Here is a 19,288-nt window from a genome sequence, read left to right as displayed (position 1 = left end):
AAAGATTATAAAGCATAGGGGCCCTACAAAATATGATTTCCACACTCAAGAATAATCATCTAAGGAATAAATACTGCAGTACAAAGGGGTCAAGACATCTCCTCCCCCTTAAAATGAGTCTAGATTCGGCACAGGATTTCCCTACTTGCCAATCACAATGGGCCAGCCCTCGAAAACAGTGTCCTTCAGGCAGAAGGGCAGTAGGGTTCCAGCTGAGAGGCCAGTGGACACAGCATGGCAGCCCCACGAGCCCAGGCCTCTGTGCCCCCATCCCAACCTTTCCTGGCCCCTGACCACGCTCCCAACTATTTTGTGTGGTCGAGGATGATTCAGCAGCTGTTCCAAGTTTTCCCCTAAACAGGTTTCCATCATCAATTTCTAAACTTAAGAGGAAACGGGAAAAAAAAAGAAAAGAAAGGAGCCTGCTGATTGGAAGGCCCTTAAGCTGTGTGTACAGAAGCTGAAAATGTCAAGGTCTGAGAGTATTCAACAAATGAAAGCAGAATTATATAAAAGCAACAGCTAATAAAAAAGATTGTCGGATGCCGTGTTCTTCATCTTCCCAGCCAGTACGGGAATAAAATTATCCATGGAGAAGATGGAAAACCTTTCTCAAGACTGGTATAATTAAGCTTTAGGACCATGCCTCTTTGCTCCCCCTTCTCCAGTGCCCCTTCCACCCCGCACCCCTCCCACCCATTTCCTTCACCGATCTCTAGTTTCCAGGATGTTGGAGGTGCTTTCCGTTTGTATATTATCACCAGCAAAATGCTAGTATTTAAGAGTCAGGCAGGTGATCACGTTTTTGCACCTCCTTCTGGAAGCATTCAATAACTTCACAATCATGTAGGAAAACCTCATTTTAGAAAAAGCCCACATCTGCATATGTAAGGAGTCTGGGCTTCCCTGTAGGATGAGGGGAAGAACAAATGAGAAGGAAGGGCTCATCCAGGAGAATCTCCTTTCCTTCAGCAAACTGGGCTGAAGGAGAACTACGGTGGGGATGAGAAAGGAGAGTGACAAGGGGAAAACAGATTTGAGACACAAAAAACGCTGTAAGGCTACTGCCCTTCACCCCAAGCAGACACGCGCAAACGTGCTTCTAGGAGCCAAACCCAGAGAGGGAAATGCAAGAGGAGCGCAGCAGGAGACTGGAGAATTGCACACATAACAACACAAAAAAATCTGCGCTCATGAACATATGGGCAACTGTGATAATTAGAGCTATGGCTGGTGGAATGTTTTTACCCTTTTCCAGGATCTCAAATCACAATCCTTGTCATTACAGCTACAGTCAAACCTGGGCAGGAGGTCGTTCCAGGAAACTCTCCTTGTTAAGGACCACCTCTGTAAGCCGCTTGAGGTGCCCTGCTGGCCTTCAGGATGACGCCGATGCTACCCCCGGCGGGTGGTGCTGGGTGTTCACATGACAATTCTGCCCGTCCCCTAAAACACCCTGCAGGAGGTGTACAGGAGTGTCCCCGGAGCAAGGAGGAGCGTCCGTCCTATCCCCATGGCCTGGAAATCCAGAAATCCACATTTCTGCCAGTCTCCAGTGTGCCATGCCACAGGAGAAAACCCCTATGGAAATCAAGCCCCTCAGGCAAACTGTCAATTTCAAAGCTCCAAAGCCTGACAAACGATTCGCGAAGATTTGCCTGCAATAAGCTGATGGCTCAGGTTGCCTGGCATGCCATCTCAGACAGAAGGAAGAACAATTTTTTTAAACCTCCCAACCATCTCCTTCCATGTTTTAAGCTGTTTCTTTGAAAAACCTGTCATGATCAACAAATTAAGCCCCCCCAAAAGTAAGCAAGTTACCAAATGAATTTTCAAGAGTCGTTGTAGGCATTAACAACAACAAAAGGAATGATGATATGTCTTTGAATCTCATTCATTTCAAAGGCTTATCCCTAGAAAATGTAGGGAGTGTGTAGCCATAGTGAGTGCACTTTGATCTCCCCGACTCCCAGGAGAAAATCAATAATACAACTTTAATATATTTGTACAGCAAAACTTCACGTTATTATTATTTTTATCCAATGCAGCTTAACTAAAGCCAGAAAGGTAGGCTAGGTCTCAGCACCGCCCTGTGGTGAAAGTGAATTTTTTCTAAAACTGAACTATAGCACAGCCAGCCGCAGTCACAAAAAGCAGGCCAATTAAAAGCCAATTATGTCTGTGAATGAATACAACTTGTGGAAAGGGTGTGGGTATGGTGCTTGCCAGGCACAGGAGGGCAGGTCCGCAGGGGGACCGGCTGCTGGGGCGAGTGGGGAATGGGGAGTGCAGGCTCCTCTCTGCCCCACAGCGGCGGTGGACCCTGGGTGGGGGCTTTCAGGACCTGGTCCCCCAAGGCAGCCGACAGGAGCCTTACCTTCCTCCCAAGGCGCCCCAGCTGCTCCTTACAGAAGGCGTCACGGCGGCTCAGCTCTGCCTCCCGGCTCTCCAGCTCCCTGGCCTAGTGGGAAGAGAACAAAGCCCACATTAGCCGGCAGCAGCTGGGCTGAGCTGTGAGGAGAAACCAAGGAGGTTCTGTTCCCAGAGACACTGACCATGCAAAGAGCAGCCATCATGAGTTGAAAATCTACGCTATGCTACATCACTTACGTACCCTGCAGAGGACTTCAAGGTGCATAGTTACTGGAGTCATTTCACAGAAGACCAGCACGCACATTACTGAGTGCATACTATGTGCCAAGTACTGGTCCAAGTGCTTCCCATAGACTTTCTCATTTGACCCTCACAACACCCCTACGGAATATATATAGGTGAAGAAATAGAGGGGCTAAGCGACTGTCCCAGCTCATAGCTACGAGGGAGGAACTGGGGTTTGAGCCCCAGCAGATGCAGGGCCTGACCACAGAGCTGCATTGCCTCAAGACCACACAGCCTGGAAGGACCAGAGCTGTTTCCTGGCCAGAGTTCTCACCCCTGGCACCAGACCATGCCACCGACTCACACATGAGCTCCCAGAGGCAGGGATGCCAGAATGCCCTTCTTCTGGAGAGGTAAACTCCCTGCTTCAGGGGTCAGGGATCCGAAAGGTGAGCAGTATCAGAACCCCAGAACCCTAGAGCTGGAGAGACAGCTGCTCCCCCACCAACCTGGCAGAGGTGGGTGAGGACCTTCCCTCGAGGTTACAGTTCGGCTGAGGGGCTTGCCTAATCAGGGCAAGCAACCTGGAGCTAGCACACCTGCGGTGGGACCTGCCCCATCCTTAACTAGTTGGGTGACCGAGTTCCAGCTTACTCAGGTACAATATACGAGGCTAAAGCAGAAGTGTCTGACCCACAGGACTGTGTGGAAGGTTAAGGAAACCCCGGCAGAAACAGGTGGGGTCACAGCAGACCTCCACCAAGGGAGTGTCATGGCAGTGTCCCCTGCCTGGGACACCCATGGCCCTGGAGCCTCTCAGGACCTCTGTGGGACAAGGCCCCAAGGCCTGTCCCCCAACCCAGAAGGCTGGCTCAGTGCTCGTACAGAAAAGTAATGCCATCCTGTCACTGTCTGCCCCGTGGAAGGGCCCAGTGAGCTCCAGCCCCATTTCAGGCTCCTGTGTCACTTAATTATCATGACCCTAAGAGCACAGAGCTAGTCAATGATGGAGGCCCACCATGAAGGTAAGTCATTGTGACTCCAAGTCCTGAGCTGCTTCCTTCAAACCACACTATGGTGTCACTGCATGGGTCTGAACTGTTCAAAAAGACCGAGAAGGACAAGAACCGATGTTTTTGAAAGCCCATTTCCTCGGCAATGCTACTCCCCTGACATGAAAAGTTTCTAAAGCCCAGCAGGGGGCCAGTAATGAGGAGCCAAGAACAGGACAGCAGCGACAGCACCTGAGGAAAGGCTTGAGTTTAGAGGACTCGGCAGTGTTCAGGGAGACCCGGCCGGCAGGGCTTGGCCATGGGCTGACAACCTGAGAGCTGACAGTCGTGCTATAATATGGGCTCCACCACTGACCAGCCCGCAAGCTTGAGCAATTTGCTATCCTTTTCTTGGGTATGTCCCCCTTACCTGCAGAATGGAGAACAGAGCAGACACTTGGCTCCTGAGGATGCTGTAGAATATCTTAAAAATGCCAAGAAGGCTTCTGGAATGCCTGTGGAATGCCAACACTTCAGAAAAGCTAAATACAAACAGTGAGACTGAGTCCTGGGGATTTCTCGCAGGATTTTTCAAAGCATGATGCCGAGGCAGTGTCCCAGGAATGGGAGCATAGCTAATCTGTGCTGGGCCCTGCGCAGCCATCTGGGGCCCTAACCATCAGCTGTCCCTGGTACAATCAGAGGAGAAGCTGGTCTGACACAATGAAGCAGCCAGGACAGGACTATCTCCTGGGGCTCCGGACTTGCCATTTTCTGGCCAATAGCCCCAGCCAACCAGGAAGATGACATCTGAAAGCCAAACTGCCACGAGGCTCTTGTGCTGCCATTCACTTGAGGTTGGTGGGGCAGTAGATGAGGCCACCCTCCCTCCCACCAACACATCAGGATGCTTCCTCAGCTCATGGTTCCTGGGCCTGTGCCAGCATGGGCGTCTATGTCAGAAACGGGACGCAGAGCCAAGGCTCCGGGCAAAGCTGCCCAACCATCTAGGCTTCCTCAGGTCACAGGGAGACTGTTCACACACAAGAAGAAACATTAGGTTATGGAGGTCTCCTTTTATAGCCATGCCAATCTGCAACACCACAATGCTGACACCAAGTAAGAAAGTGATTAACTGTTTAGAGAGCTATGAGTCTGTATCACCCACTGCAAAGGAAGCTCTGTGAGAAGGGCCTGGCCTGCCTCAGCATATCCGCAAAGCCTTCACCTCCATCACGGCTTGCCAGCAAGGTGGCAGGCTCACTGCCTCCGCCCCATCCGCTAACAGGCACCACCTACCCGCCCTGTTCATCCCTGAGATCTATAATGACATCCAGTGAGTGACAGCGGACAGAAAGTGACACGTGAAAAGGGGCTGTGGCAAATGAATGCGATACAAACGCCTGGCTGTCGGTGCCTGACGCTGGGGGGCCTCCACGACGCTGTTGTGATGAGTGAAGGCGGGCGTCAGACACACTGGCCACTGCGTAGCTGCCACAGTCCAATACGTGCCTCCCAGCACTCCCAGCACTCCCGAGAGGCCATGCAGCAGGTACCTCGCAGCATGACCATGGAATTAAGGAGGCACAGGCAGGTTTCAGCGACTGGTTCAGTAATTTATCAGAACATTATTGAGTGCCTACCATGTGACAGACACTATCGCAAAGGGGTTGCGGATACAAAAGAGAAATGAGAAAGAGTTTCTGTTCTCGTGGAGCTTAGATCCCAGTGGGAGAGACAAATGTGTGTGCAGAAAAATAAGATAATTTTAGAGAGGGATATGTGCTGGGGAGGCCACAGGCAGAATAACTTGTGGGGTAGCGGGTTGTTATTTTCTCTAAGGAGATTTCCCAGCCAGTCTTCTGGGAAAAAAATACTGAGTAAAGTGTGCTGTCTCCGATACAAAGGCAAAATATCACCATTATGAAGATCTACTTGCTGGATTACAGTCTTTGAATGGGGAATTGAATGGAATCTTCAGTGATTTAGTCAAGGACTTCCTCCAGTCAAGAGCACAGTGAGTTCACACTTTGATGCATCTTCCCTGCTCTAAACACATAGCAAGAACAGATAAAAGAGAAGAACAGGAGACCAAAAAGACATGGCCAGGTTCAAAAACAAGATTAAAACATCCAACAGAACAGGAATGCAAAGCAGTAGGTAAGGCTTGGAGCCCCAGGCCTGCTGGGCTCTGGGTCTGGAGTCAGCAGAGGCAGCCAGAACAAAGCCTGCTCCATAGAGCAGGGGGACTGGAGCCAGGCTGGCCACCTGGAACCTAGGGCTCCCTAGGAATAAGAAGCTGATGAAAAAAATTCTGGAAGACTCCCATGTAGGGCTGAGGTTCAGCCCATAGGCTGCAGCTCCAGTCCACTCAGCCCTAGACCACATATGAATCAACTCCCCTGCTCACATCCCAGTTCCGCAGCACCACGAGTACCACCAAGGAGAGGGGCCTCAGAAGGCCACAATCACACCTGCCCCTGAATGTGGGTGGCAGGTGTAGACCACCAGAAAAATACTAGGCAGGGAGAAACAAAAATGACAGAGAAAGCAAAGCAAAGCAAAGCAAAACAAGACAAAAATCAAACTTCCTACTCAAAATGAGCCTGCAAACCAAATTCCAAATATGTGAAGAAATGTGATGCTTAGAAAGGCTACCAATAAAATCAGCAACTGGAATATGTATTCACTCCAGATGAAATTAATTTTATGGGACATCATGACAAAGGATTTTTAAAAACTTTTTATTATGCAAAAATAAGACACGAGACAGAATAATTTAATAAAACTCCAGATAGCCATCACTAAGCTTCAAAATTTATAAACTAAAGGAAATCTTGTTTCACTTATATTCCCCACCCCCAGATTTCTTACAGCAGATCATTTCACCAATACATACCTCAATATATTTCTCTGAAAGATAAGGACTTGTATTTTCCTAAACCAAACCATAGTACCATTGCATACCCCACCAAATTAATTCCTTAACATATCAAATATTCAGCCAGTGTTCAAACTTCCAATTGATAAAGGATTTTTTTCAGATTTTATTTATTTGAGAGAGAGAGAGAGAGAGCATGAGGGGGGCAGAGCAAGAGGAAGAGGGAAAAGCCGACTCCCCACTAAGCAGGGAGCCAGATGCAGGGCTCGATCCCATGACTCCAAGATCATGACCTGAGCTGAAGACAGATGCTTAACTGAGTGAGCCACCCAGGCGCCGCGATAAAGGATTTTAATAGTGCATGTTTAAGGTACTCAAGAGATAAATGAATTTCTGATTTAAAGAGAAGAAATTATGAACCTGGAACAGGAAAACCCCCAACCCCCATATTATGAATTTAAATTTCTTCAAAATAAAAAATAAAATGGATAAGACAAACCCTAAACTGAGGGCAGTAAGGCGGAAATTAGCAAATTAAAAAGTAGCACAGAAATGTGATCCAGAATGTTGCAATAGAAGATAAAGATAAAACGTATGAAAGAGGAGCTGAAAAACTTGGAAGACAGACTGACAGACTCCAACCAGTGTCTAAGAACTCTTTCAGAAGAAGAGCCGAAAGGGATGGCAGAGGAAGAGGAGGTGGAGGAGGAAGACAAGGGAGGAAAAAGAGAGGAAGGAGGATGACAGACGTTAGAACAGAAGGTAAGGGAGGGCTAGGGAGGGTAAGGTAAAATGAGGTGGGGAAGGGAGGAGGATGTAGCAATGAGAAAGTTGGGGTGGGGGTTGAAGGAAAATGAGGGGAGGAGAAGAGGCTATAAATAGAAAATCCCAAATAAAATTATAGGAAAAAATAAGTCAGTTATCACAATAAGTACGTGGTAGACAGCTTCTGAGATGGTCCCCAATGAGCCCATGTCCTGATACTCATGTCTTTGTGTGATGCCTTCCCCTTGAGTGTGGGCTGTGCCTAATGACAAACTTCTTGGTGGGAGAGGGGCAAATGGGAGAGAGAAAATCTCAAGAAGGCTCCATGCCCAGCACAAGCTGACAAATGGATTATCTTTATATTTGTTTGAATCATCTTCAATTTCTTTCATCAGTGTTTTATAGTTTTCAGAGTATAGATTTTTTTTCTTCTCTGGTTAAGTTTATTCCTAGGTATTTTATTATTTTTGGTGCAATTGTAAATGGAACTGTTTTCTTAATTTCTCTTTCTTCTGCTTCATTATTAGTTTACAGAAATGCAGCAGATTTCTGTATATTGATTTTGTATCCTGTGACCTTACTGAATTTATTTATCAGTTCTAGTAGTTTTTTGGAGGAGTCTTTAGGGTTTTCTATGTGGAATATCATGTCATTTGCGAATAGTGAAAGTTTTACTTCTTTACCAATTTGGATGCCTTTTATTTCTTTTTTTTTTAAGATTTTATTTATTTATTTGACACAGAGAGAGAGATAAAGAGCACAAGCAAGGGGAGCAGCAGGCAGAGGGAGAGGGAGAAGCAGGCTCTCTGCTGAGCAAGGAGCCCGATGCGGGGCTCGATCCCAGGACCCTGGGATAATGACCTGAGCTGAAGGCAGCCGCTTAACCAACTGAGCCACGCGGGCGCCCCACCTTTTATTTCTTTTTCTTGTCTAACTACTGCAGCTAGGACTTCCTGTGTTAAATAAAAGTGGTGACAGTGGACATCCTTGTCTTGTTCCTCATCTCAGGGGAAAAGCTCTCAGTTTTTTACCATTGAGTATGATCTAAGCTGTGAGTAGTTTTTCTTTTTTTAAGCTTTTGGGTTACCCTATTGTTTGCCCAAGCTGTTATCCCCCTCCTCAAGCAGCCATGGTGTTCAACAATTGCCTCTGGTTGTTTTTGAAAAATGCCTCCTATGAAAAGGCTGTTTCCATTGGGCAACCTCTGAGTCAAGTCAAGTAACAACAGCCTTGCAACTGGTTTCTTCCAGGAATCACCAGACAGGAAAAATAATGACAACTCTCTAGGCATGGGACTTTGAAGAATTCCAATCCTTCTCTGCCCTGTCCAGTAGTTGCTAGGCCGCTGGTTTTTACCATGATTGTGGCTGTTGGTTTTCAAAGTTACTGCTTAACTGGGGATAGGAGAATGGGAATAAGACTATTTAAAATGCCATGAAGATTACTGTTCTTACTGAGATTCACCATTTTTCTTGAACAAATGCTCCTGGATTGCTGCAAGCCTTTCGTTAATTTTCAGAGTTCTGAAAAAAAAAAAAAAGACTCTGAGCATTTTCATGGCTTTTATGGAAGGGAGAATTTTCAGAGGTCCTTACTCCACCATTTTCACTGACACTACCCAATACTATAAAATAGAACCAAATGGAAATGCTAAAAATGAATTTCTAGCATGTTATGGCATGAAATCGTAGGTTTATTAGAAGACTGGACAGAGAAGAGGAAAGAATCCGTGAACTTAGAAACAAGTCATTAGAAATTATCCAAATTGAAACACAAAGAGACAAAGCATGAAAAATAAAATTGAATAGGGCACCCAAGATCTACAGGACAATATCAAATGGTACAGCATATATTTAATTGGAATCCTAGTAAGAGAAGAGAAAAGTGGGGCAAAAGAATGAAGAGATAAAGGCCAAGAACTTTCCAAAGTTAATTAAATACAATAAAGAACAGATCTGAGAAGCTCAGAAAACCCCCAAGTAGAATGCTTTTGTAAAATTCTTAAATAATTCCTGAAGAAACGGAATATTTTTTGAACATAAGTTTGAAAAAACAAGTAATTTCCAGCGCAACCTCTAAAAAAGTAACAAAAAAGGTCACAAATAAAAAGTCAATTGAGAGGATAAAATGGAATTCTTAAATATACTGATTTCATCTCCACCCTCCCCTCAAAAAAACCTACAAGAAAGTAGCAACAGAGGAACAAAACACAGAACAAACAGAAATCGAGTAACAAGATGGTAGATTTAAATCCAATCATATCAATAATCATATTAAACAGACTTAACCCCCTATATTAATTTCCTCTCTTTGGGTTGTAAGAAATTACCAAAAACGTAGTGGCTTAATACACATCTATTTTCTATGTTTCTAGAGATCAGAAGTACCAAATGAGTCTTACTTGGCTAAAATCATGGTGTTGGCAGGGCTGTATCTTTCTGGATGCTCTAGGGAAGAATCTATTTCCTTGCCTTTCCAGCTTCTAGAGGCTGCCTGCATTTCTTGGCTCATGACCCCACATCACCCTGACTTCTGCTACCATCATCACACCCACTTCTCTGAATCTCCTACATCTGTCTTTCCTTGATAAAGACCCTTGAGATTACACTGGATCCACGTGGATAATACAGGATAATATCCCATCACATATCCTTAACTTAATCACATCTGCAAAGTCTTTTTATAACGTAAAGGAACATATTCATGCGTTCTGGAGATTAAGAGGTGAATATCTTTGGGAGGCCACTGTTCTGCCTACCATAGTCACTGTGAAAGGCAAAATCCTAATTATATGTTATTGATTTAAAAAATACATTTAAATATAAAGACACAAATGGGTTAAAAAAAAAGAATGGGAAAAAGATATATCATGCAAACACTAAGTACAAGAAAGCTGGTGTAGTTATAACATCAAATAAAGGAGAATTCAAAACAAAAAATATTACCAGATATAAAGAGGAGGAGTTCATAATCATAAAGGAGACACTTATTCAAGAAGAAATAACAATTATGAATGTGTATGCACCTAATAACAAAACCCTCAAATATATAAAAATTTGACAGACTAAAGAAGAATATAAACAAATCCATAGTTGAAGACATTAACATCCCTCTCTCAAAATATTGATATAACTAGACAAAAAACCAACAAAGATATGAAAGATATGAACAATACTATCATCCAACATGATCTAATTGACATTATAGAATACGCGATGCAACAACTACAGATACACATTCCTCCTAAGTGCACATGGAACAGTTAGGAACATAGACCTTCTCCTGGGCTACAAGAAATTTAAACAGATGAAATCAAACAAAGTATCCTCTATGACTGCAAAATTATTAAATTAGAAATTAAGAACAGCACGATGCCTAGAAAATTCTCAAATGTTTAGAAATTAAAGCTATTACTCAAGAATCCATGACTCCTAACCAGGAGGAAAATTAGTCCTTAAAAAGAGACTTGGACATAACAGAGATGATCAAATTAGCATATAAGGATTCCAAATAGCTATGATAAATACTTTCAAAGATTTAAAGGAAAATGTGAACATAATGAGATAAATGGAAACTACTAAAAAGAACCAAAGAGAAATTTGTGAGAAATGTAAAATACTATAAAGGAAAGGCTGAAAAAGTGAATGCTACCTCAGTGACCAATGGAACAATTTCAATATCAACTGGCAACACATATATAATTGGATTTCTGGGGGGAAGGAGAGGTAGCTGGAAAGTATTTGAATATTTGAATAACAATGAATGAAAAATTTCTAGGTGCGTTAAAAAGTATAAACTTACAGAGCCATTAAGTTTAATTACCAAAAGAACCAATAAATACAATGTGATAAATGCTTTAATAGAAATGTATAAACTGTATACCTATAAGTTTAAAATATATAATTTCCTGATTTACAAAACAAAGCAAATTTTTAAAAAAAACCTCACCCCAAAGAATTCTGCTGCCCAGATGACCTCCACATTGATTAATTAATTCTATCAAATATTTAAGGAAGAAACCATACCATTTCTAAGCAGACTCTTTCAGCAAACAGAAGAGGAGGGAACACTGTCCAGTGCGTTCTATGAGACTATTATAATTATAATAACAAACCAGGCAAGGGCATTACAAGAAAGAAATTTACAGACCAGCATTACTTAAGAAAAGAGATGTAAAAATCCTTAACAACAACAACAAAAAAAACCCCAAGCAAATCAATATGTAAAAAAAAAATAATATCCCATAATCAACCAGGATGTATGCCAGGAGTCCAAGGTTGTTTTAACATATAAAAATCAATCAACATACTCACCACATTAACAAATAAAAGGAGGAAAATTATGTGATCATTTCAAATAGACTCAGGAAAAGCATTTGCCAAAATAAATACCCATTTATGAAAAAAAACTTTCAGTAAACCAGTAACAGAAGGAAATTTCCTTAATTTGATGAACAGCATGCACAGAAAACTTACAGATCATTATTGATGAAATACTGAACACCTTCCCCCTAAGACTGCAAAGAAGTTATATGGACTTAGAAGATCTGAACAGTAAAATTAGCAAGATTGATCTAATAAACTTGAATATTTACATTCTTTTTAGAGTTGAGTGGAACATTTGCAAAATCAATCACTCTTCTAAGACACATCCACAAAAATAAATTAACAAATTTCAATGTATCAATATCATACACATCACTTCTCTAACGAAAATATAATTAAATTATAAATCAATAATAAAAAAGGCAGTTAAAAATGGGTTTGGTAATATGCCTTCCTAAATATAACTCATAGGCTGAGCAAAAATAATAGAAATTTCAAAATAAAAAAAAACGAAAGTTCTACATTAAAACAAAAAGCGTGACATAGCTAATAAAGTATCTGAGAGGTAAGTTAATGGCCTTAAGTGCTTTCTTTAAAAAAAACTGAGACAAACAAAAAAATTCCTCACTTCATGTACGAATAAAATGACTCAAATTAAGTGACTTGCTCCAGGTCACCCAGATGTAGGGCGATGAACACAGGGTTCCTTACTCCCAGTTCACCAACCTCACAACATTTTGGGACCACACCATCCCCTCCTAAACTGTGTGTTTTAATAATGTCAAATCACTGGTTGATTATCAAACTGGATGCCTTTAACCATATATTAAAACAGTGCTTCTTAAACATTGAAAGCACATTTGAATCTTCCGGGATTTGATAAGTACAGATTCTGAATTATAGGTCTGAGATGAGCCCAAGATTACACATTTCTAACAAGCTCCCGGGTCATGTTACTTTGAGTAACAAGGCACTAGAACACACCTCTAGGAAGATAAATAATGATTATAATGGCATCTCAAAGATGCTGCAAGATCCATGATGGGTCTAAATTATGTACCACACAACCCTTCCTTCAAATTAATGATAATGTACTCTAATTTTAAAAGATGATCTAGGGTAGTGGTTTAAGAGAGCAGGCTTTGGAGGTAGAAGAAACTAGGTTTGAATGCTAGGTCCGCCACTTCCTACCTAGTGACTTCGGTCCCATCAGAACTTGTCTAAAACGGAGTTTCCCAATCTGTACAATGGAGAATTAACACCACCTACATTCCATGAGGTTGTTGTGAAGTCAAATGAGATCATGCACATGAAGCATTAAATGCAGCATGTGGTACACTATAGTTAAAAAAAATAAATAAATGGCAACCAAGAATGATTAGCATGACAATAAAAGGGTTCTTACTGAACATCCAACCAGAAAAGAAAACACACCTACCACAACCATAATGAACAACAGGTTTCTAATGTAAAAAGGTGAATCTCAAAGACAAATATAACTTTGAGATGATCTGAGATAATCTCTGCACCTGCACTGATACCAAGATGCTCAGAGACGTTCTATGTCAGCTTCCTGCTGACGAAGGCCACACATCAATGTTCATTTTCCCTCATTAGTCCTGTACGTCTTCCTTCTTCAGGTGTCTGTCTATAGTAACTGTCACAGAGGTCTTCTTTCTTAAAAATGGTTTTGGATTCTTCTATCGATACAAAGTTCACACACCATAACACTCACTCTTCTAAAATCTACAATTCCATGGTTTTTAGTGTATTCACTAGGCTGTGCAAACATCACCACTACCTAATTCCAGAACATTTTCATCACCCCAGAAACTCCGTTTCCATTAGCAGTCTTTCCCCATTTTCCCCTATTCTCAGATCCTAAATGTCCATCAATTGATGAATGGATTTTAAAAATGTGGTATATCCACACAATGGAATATTATTCATGCATAAAATGATCAAAGTGCAGCATATAGCAAATATGGATGGATGAACCTTGAAAACATTAAACCAATGAAAGAAGCCAGACACAAAAGGCCACATATTATATGAGTCCATTTATAGGAAATATCCAGAGTAGGCACGTCCACAGACATAGAAAGCAGATTAATGGTTTCCAAGGGCTGTGGGGAGGGGAGAATGTGGACTGACTACTGAGGGATACAGGGTATCTTTTAGAGGTGATAAAAATGTTCTAAGCTTAGCTTGTGCTGATGGTTGCACAGCTCAGTGAATATACTGAAAACCACTGAATTACCGGTATATTTTAAATGACTGATTTTACGGTATATGAGTTATATATCAATAAAGATGTTAAAAATACAAAGGATTACAAAGAAAACCAATTATACTGAAATAAAGTTATCAAAATATTAAGGGAAAAACCCCCCTGAGGTCAGGAGACCAGTTTGAAGGCTGATGCAGTAATCAGATGATAAGGACCTGAATGGAGGCAGGTCAAGGTGGGAAAGAGGACCCAACATGAGATTGATGAAATTTGAGGGAGGAGGGAGAGAAACATGGCCACCCCCTCAGGTTGCTGGTCTAAAAATGGGAACCCCTACCTATATGATGAAGATAGATGAGACAGTGCACCTTGTATTTACATGTGTCATCTGTACGTAGCTATGCGTATTCACACAGCTAATATGGTATCTAGCACGTGGATATACTTAAATACACTGCCAAGTCTCTCCAGATGCCAACATAAGATGTGTATCTACTTGTGTGTATACAGAGATACGTTCCAAGATGACAAATCGTGAGTCTGCTTGCCTGTTTACCAGCTTGTACCCCTTCTAGACTATAAGTTCCTAGAGTTCGGGGGCTATGATGTATTTACTGCCTTATCCCCAGCTCCACGCAGTAAACATTTGCTAAAAGAATAAAACGAATGATATTGGGAAGTTGATTTGGGGAGGGGAGAGATGCTAACCTTCTTTTTTTTTATTTTATTTATTTGAGAGAGAGAGAGAGTGTGTGTGTGTGCATGTGTGTGTGAGCACGAGGTGGGGAGGGGCAGAGAGAGAAGCAGACTCCCCGCTGAGCAGGGAACCTGATGTGGGGCTTGATCTCAAGACCCTGAGATTATAACCTGAGCTGAAGGTAGATGCTTAACTGACTGAGCCACCCAGCCACCCCAAGAGAGGCTAACCTTTAAGAAGATAGTACATTGGGATGGTTTAAGAGCCTTGGGTTCAAATTCTGGATCTAATCATTATTTGCCAAGAGACAGTAGATGGGGTGCTTGATTTGTCTGAACCCAGGTGGCTTCATAGGGTTGCCATAAGAGCTTGCTGCAATGTTGCCCTGATGTAGGGGTCCCAGGAATGCCTATGTGTGTCTGCTCTGGTTCTGAAGGAGAAATTATCCCCAAAGAATCCATCCCTGCCTTCCTTCCACAACCCAGCACATAGAGGTGCACATTGTTCCATGGGCTCAGCACAGGTCAGGCGGTGGGTTGCAGCTTATCACAGGAAGGCAGAACTGCAGGCATTCCTTCATCAACTATCACATGGCCCCCCGCCACACCAGAGCCCAGGAGGAAAGTGGGCCGGGTCAGAGCTGCAGAAGTACTACTGACCCCAGAACCAAGTCCCAGCTCCCTAGAGTCCGTGGAAAAGTCGGGAGAGGCCACTTCTATGGAATTACCATCCTCAGTTTCAAAAACCACCTATTATGCCAGAAAAGAGAGGACAACTCAGCAACGCGCCATGGGAGAAGGAGTGCTCAAAGCCACATTTTTGCTCCTCATTACTCAATGAACATTTTCTAGGAGTCACTGATGCCTTGCAGAAAACTTTGAAAAAACATTCTATTACAAGACCATCTGCTGAAATATCGTAGGCTCTCTCTGCAGCCCCCATTTCCTTTAATTACCAGGAAAAGCTACATGAAAATGGTCTCATTCTGAAGGCTTGTATCTGCTCAGGCTGCTTCTTTCCCAATCTCCACCCACAGGCTGCAGTGCTGAGACTGTAACATGGACACGGTGCCCACATCGGGAGGACGAGAGAACAGAGGCTTCAGGTGTGATGGATCACAGGACAGATGGCCTCCCAGGCAACCAAACTTGCTATCACCATGTAGCCCAAGTAAGGAAAGAACAAGACCATAGGGGAGGGGACAATGGAAAATGCTTGATGCCAGTTAACTCTGTGTATGTATGACACGTTTGATCCAGTGAGTACCACAAGTTCTGCAACCTTACTTCCTCCTAGCAATAGCTAGATGTTACGCAAAAAGTACAACCTTGGTTATAACAAAAAGAAGGATCACAGAAGTCTCATGAAACAAGCAGGAACGAGTCAATAAAAGCAGCAGTGACCATTTATTAACAGTTAATAAATAATTACTTAAGTGCTCCTTTAATTTACACAACAGCCGGTAAGGTGGAGAACTATTATTAAACCCACTTACAAGGCAAGAAAAATGAGGCACAGAGTCATGAGGTCGCCCAGCAGTACACAGGGAGAGCTAAAATTTTAAAGTAAAAGGACCTCATCTCCCAGAGTAATGAAGACCTATCTGGCATAACCTTCCAAGCAAGACTGTCGTAAGAAATCACGATATCACCTCTGCAGTTTCTAATACAGTCCCAGGGCACAAGAATACTAAGGTTTGGAAATTGAACATACCCACTCTAGTGCACAATTCCCTTTAGTGGTGGGGTGGCAGAGAAGGGGGTGGGCAGGAGGAAGCCCAGATTTGCAGAGTGACATTGAACCACACGGCACCTCCTCCTTGGTGAAAGCCCTAGGCAATTGCCCAATCTCCTCTGGAAAAGCAGGTTGGCCTAGGGGCCCTCCTGTCATAGTCTTATCATTCAGCACTGTATTGGAGCACTTATCTGTCCCTCCCAGGGATCATGAACCCCCTGAGGACAGCAAACTTTCATCTCCATATCTGAAGCTTTGAACTCAGTGAGGGTCACTAAGCATTTGCTGAACTGATGGAAGAATGGGGCTAGAAAGAAGGAAAGTCAAGCTGGTGTCCCAGGAACTGCATGATCCTATTTTGTTTGGTCTGTTATGTGGTTTTGGCTTGGTTTGGTTTGTAACTAAACCCGTCACCAGCATTTACAAAACTGGAAACTTTACATAGAAAACATTTTGACTTCCACAGGAAAAACCAGAAAATGGGGCCTCGGCCAAGCGTATGGATGAAAGCTTCTGCTGTGGACAGGACCACTGACTCTAGCAGCTACACCTGCCACAGCCACCCTCAGTGAGAGTGGGTTCCCTGGAGCACAGCAGGGAGTCCTGGTCTCAGCAGCGCACCTGATGCAGCCAACACCTCCCACCCTGCTGATAACCGCTCCCTGCCTGGAAGCTCTGCACAATCCCTGCTATGGCCTTTGCCTCTCCCTGAAAATGTCCCTTTTGTGTGTTCAGTCAGCCGGCCACAAGCATGTCCTAGCTGCTCACGTAGCCAGATGATCCTTGGAATGAAGGAGACTCTCATGACTGAGACACACAATAGGGGGATGGCTAGAACAAACACTAACAAGAGAACAAGATGCCAGGTGCTGATGAAGGGCTATGAGAACAGACTAACATCCCAGAGGGGGGTAACCACCAAGTGACAGTGGGTGACCACACAAAGCCCCTCACAGGAAAAGAAAGGCCCACAAAGATCCTGGGGCAGCTCCTTCCCAACAGAGAAGACACACAGGTGAAGGCTCCTCCATAGGAATGAACGCAACATGCTCAAGGCACAGGGAGAACAGAACAAACACCAGGACACACAGACAGGTGAAGCAGGAGGGGCGGGGAGAAAGCCAGGCCAAAGCCACTGGTGCGTGCAGGGCCTGGCAGGCCATGCCAGGGAGTACACAGTGTCTTCTAGGAACAGTGGGGAGCCACTGGAGAGTTTTAAGCAGGAGAGTGATATAATCTGATTTATTTATTTTTTAAATCCAGTTCATAAAAGCCAAACTGGAAGGCTGCTGCCCAAGAGGATGGCCTGATTATCTCTCTCCCCACACCGTGCACTTGCAAGCGCAGGCACACAAAATATCAACTGTGGTTATGACAGCTGTATGCTACACAAAGGCGGCAAAGAGAAACCCTTACAGAGGAAATAATATGCAATTTTCTAGCTGAACACCTTTTAAAAAGTAATGACGGAGAATAAAATGTGAGTGAGGCAGGGCTGTCTTCGGGCGCGGGGTAACAACATGCCACCTGAAATAAGCAAGAGTTAGGCTAGGTGAGCTTACCCTTGTATCAAAATCCTCAGGCTGAAAAGATCAAGTTGGGGGAGGGAGAAAGGGAGCCAGGATTCAACTCAGCGGCCTGCTGCTTCTCACTGTACTACAAATACTCAGAGTTCAGAGACACTGCTTACCCGTGACATGCAACTCAACTGTGGCTACTTGCAGAGAATAAGGCCTGATCTATAACCCCAGCTCCAGGTCAGAGGGGAGATACACATCCTAGGCAGAGGCAGCCTTGCTCATGAGTGCAGGCCTCTCCCATACCCAGAGGCTTCCAGAGAAATCCTTCTCCGACCTGATGTGAACCTCAGACCTGAGGATCAGGTGTGCTAAGCATTCTGCAGAGTGCCAGGAGGTGAAGGAGTCAGAGAAGCAGCCCCTAACTGGCAGCAGATGGCCTGTGGCTCAGGTCCTAACCTGAGCCTGTAACTGTGAGAGCAGGCACAGGGATACTTAAATCCAGGCAGTCTGACCTGGACACCACAACCTTAGACACTATGGTTAAATTTTATTCCGTAAAATACTGTAAAATAACAACAACTAGCATTTGCTAAAACGTGTGAATTATTGTCACATTTATTTCCTCTTTTGATAGCATTCAGTGATCGGAGCTAATATTATCATTATCCCTACTTTATAGATAGGAATACTGAGAAATGATTTACCAAAGGTCACAGTGCCATTAAGTGGCAGTCCTGGGAATTAAACTCAGATCTTCTGAGTTCAAACCCTATTTCTCTCCCATCCCCTACTCCTGCCATCCACCATGCTGCAGCTTAAATGTGGCCAGAGACCCCAATTTATGGCCTTAAACGTACGTGAAAACAGATTCTACTTAATTAGTCCCTAATAGAGGCACCTGGGTGGCTCAGTTGGTTAAGCAACTGCCTTCGGCTCAGGTCATGATCCCAACACCCTGGGATCAAGCCCCACATCTGGCTCCTTGCTCAGCGGGGAGCCTGCTTCTCCCTCTTCCTCTACCTGCTACTCCTCCTGCTTGTGCTCTCTCTGTCCAATAAATAAATAAAAATTCTTAAAAAAAAAAATTAGTCCCTAATAAAGTCATTGTATTAGTAGTCAGCAATAAATAATTTTATTTTAATATTCGCTAGTTTTGTTTTAGTAGTTACTAAGAGAGATCATGAGCTCTGTGCAGCACTGTCCTCCCTCCACCGTAGGCACCTAGACCTGAGCTAAAACAACGTCAAGAACACAGAACAGCCACCCTGGAGCCAGCATGGGGCTCCCTGGGCTCTGGGTCTGTTCCCATGGCACTGCCCAGTGGCCAAGCTGCAGAAAATGGCAGAAGTCATGCTGATGACAAGTTATCATCCCGGGCCCTGGGAGCCATTCAGAAGTCTGCTCAAGCTCTGTGGGTCCATCTACAATCCCTGCCAGGGCTACCTCACGGGATAATGATATAAGAAACAGCAATACTCACGGTTCCTCGGGCTTGTCTCGACCACCCAGTAAAGCCTGCCCATTCCCCCCGGCAGCACTCACTGTT

At 43.8% G+C, this 19,288-nt stretch overlaps 1 protein-coding gene across 1 annotated transcript in view; it reads right to left on the bottom strand.

Moving 5' to 3' along the window:
• Positions 1–19,288, bottom strand: part of CHCHD6 (coiled-coil-helix-coiled-coil-helix domain containing 6) — a 251,575-nt gene that overhangs the window by 110,986 nt on the left and 121,301 nt on the right. The window contains exon 5 of the mRNA XM_034996408.1: positions 2,378–2,461. Coding sequence (XP_034852299.1) covers positions 2,378–2,461 — 84 coding nt within the window. The remainder of the gene's footprint in view (positions 1–2,377; positions 2,462–19,288) is intronic.

The sequence above is a fragment of the Mirounga leonina genome, unplaced genomic scaffold (genome assembly GCF_011800145.1).
Source record: "Mirounga leonina isolate KUSES-001 unplaced genomic scaffold, KU_Mleo_1.0 Mir_94, whole genome shotgun sequence".
Lineage (NCBI taxonomy): Eukaryota > Metazoa > Chordata > Mammalia > Carnivora > Phocidae > Mirounga > Mirounga leonina.
This window is presented reverse-complemented; position numbering and strand designations above follow the sequence as displayed.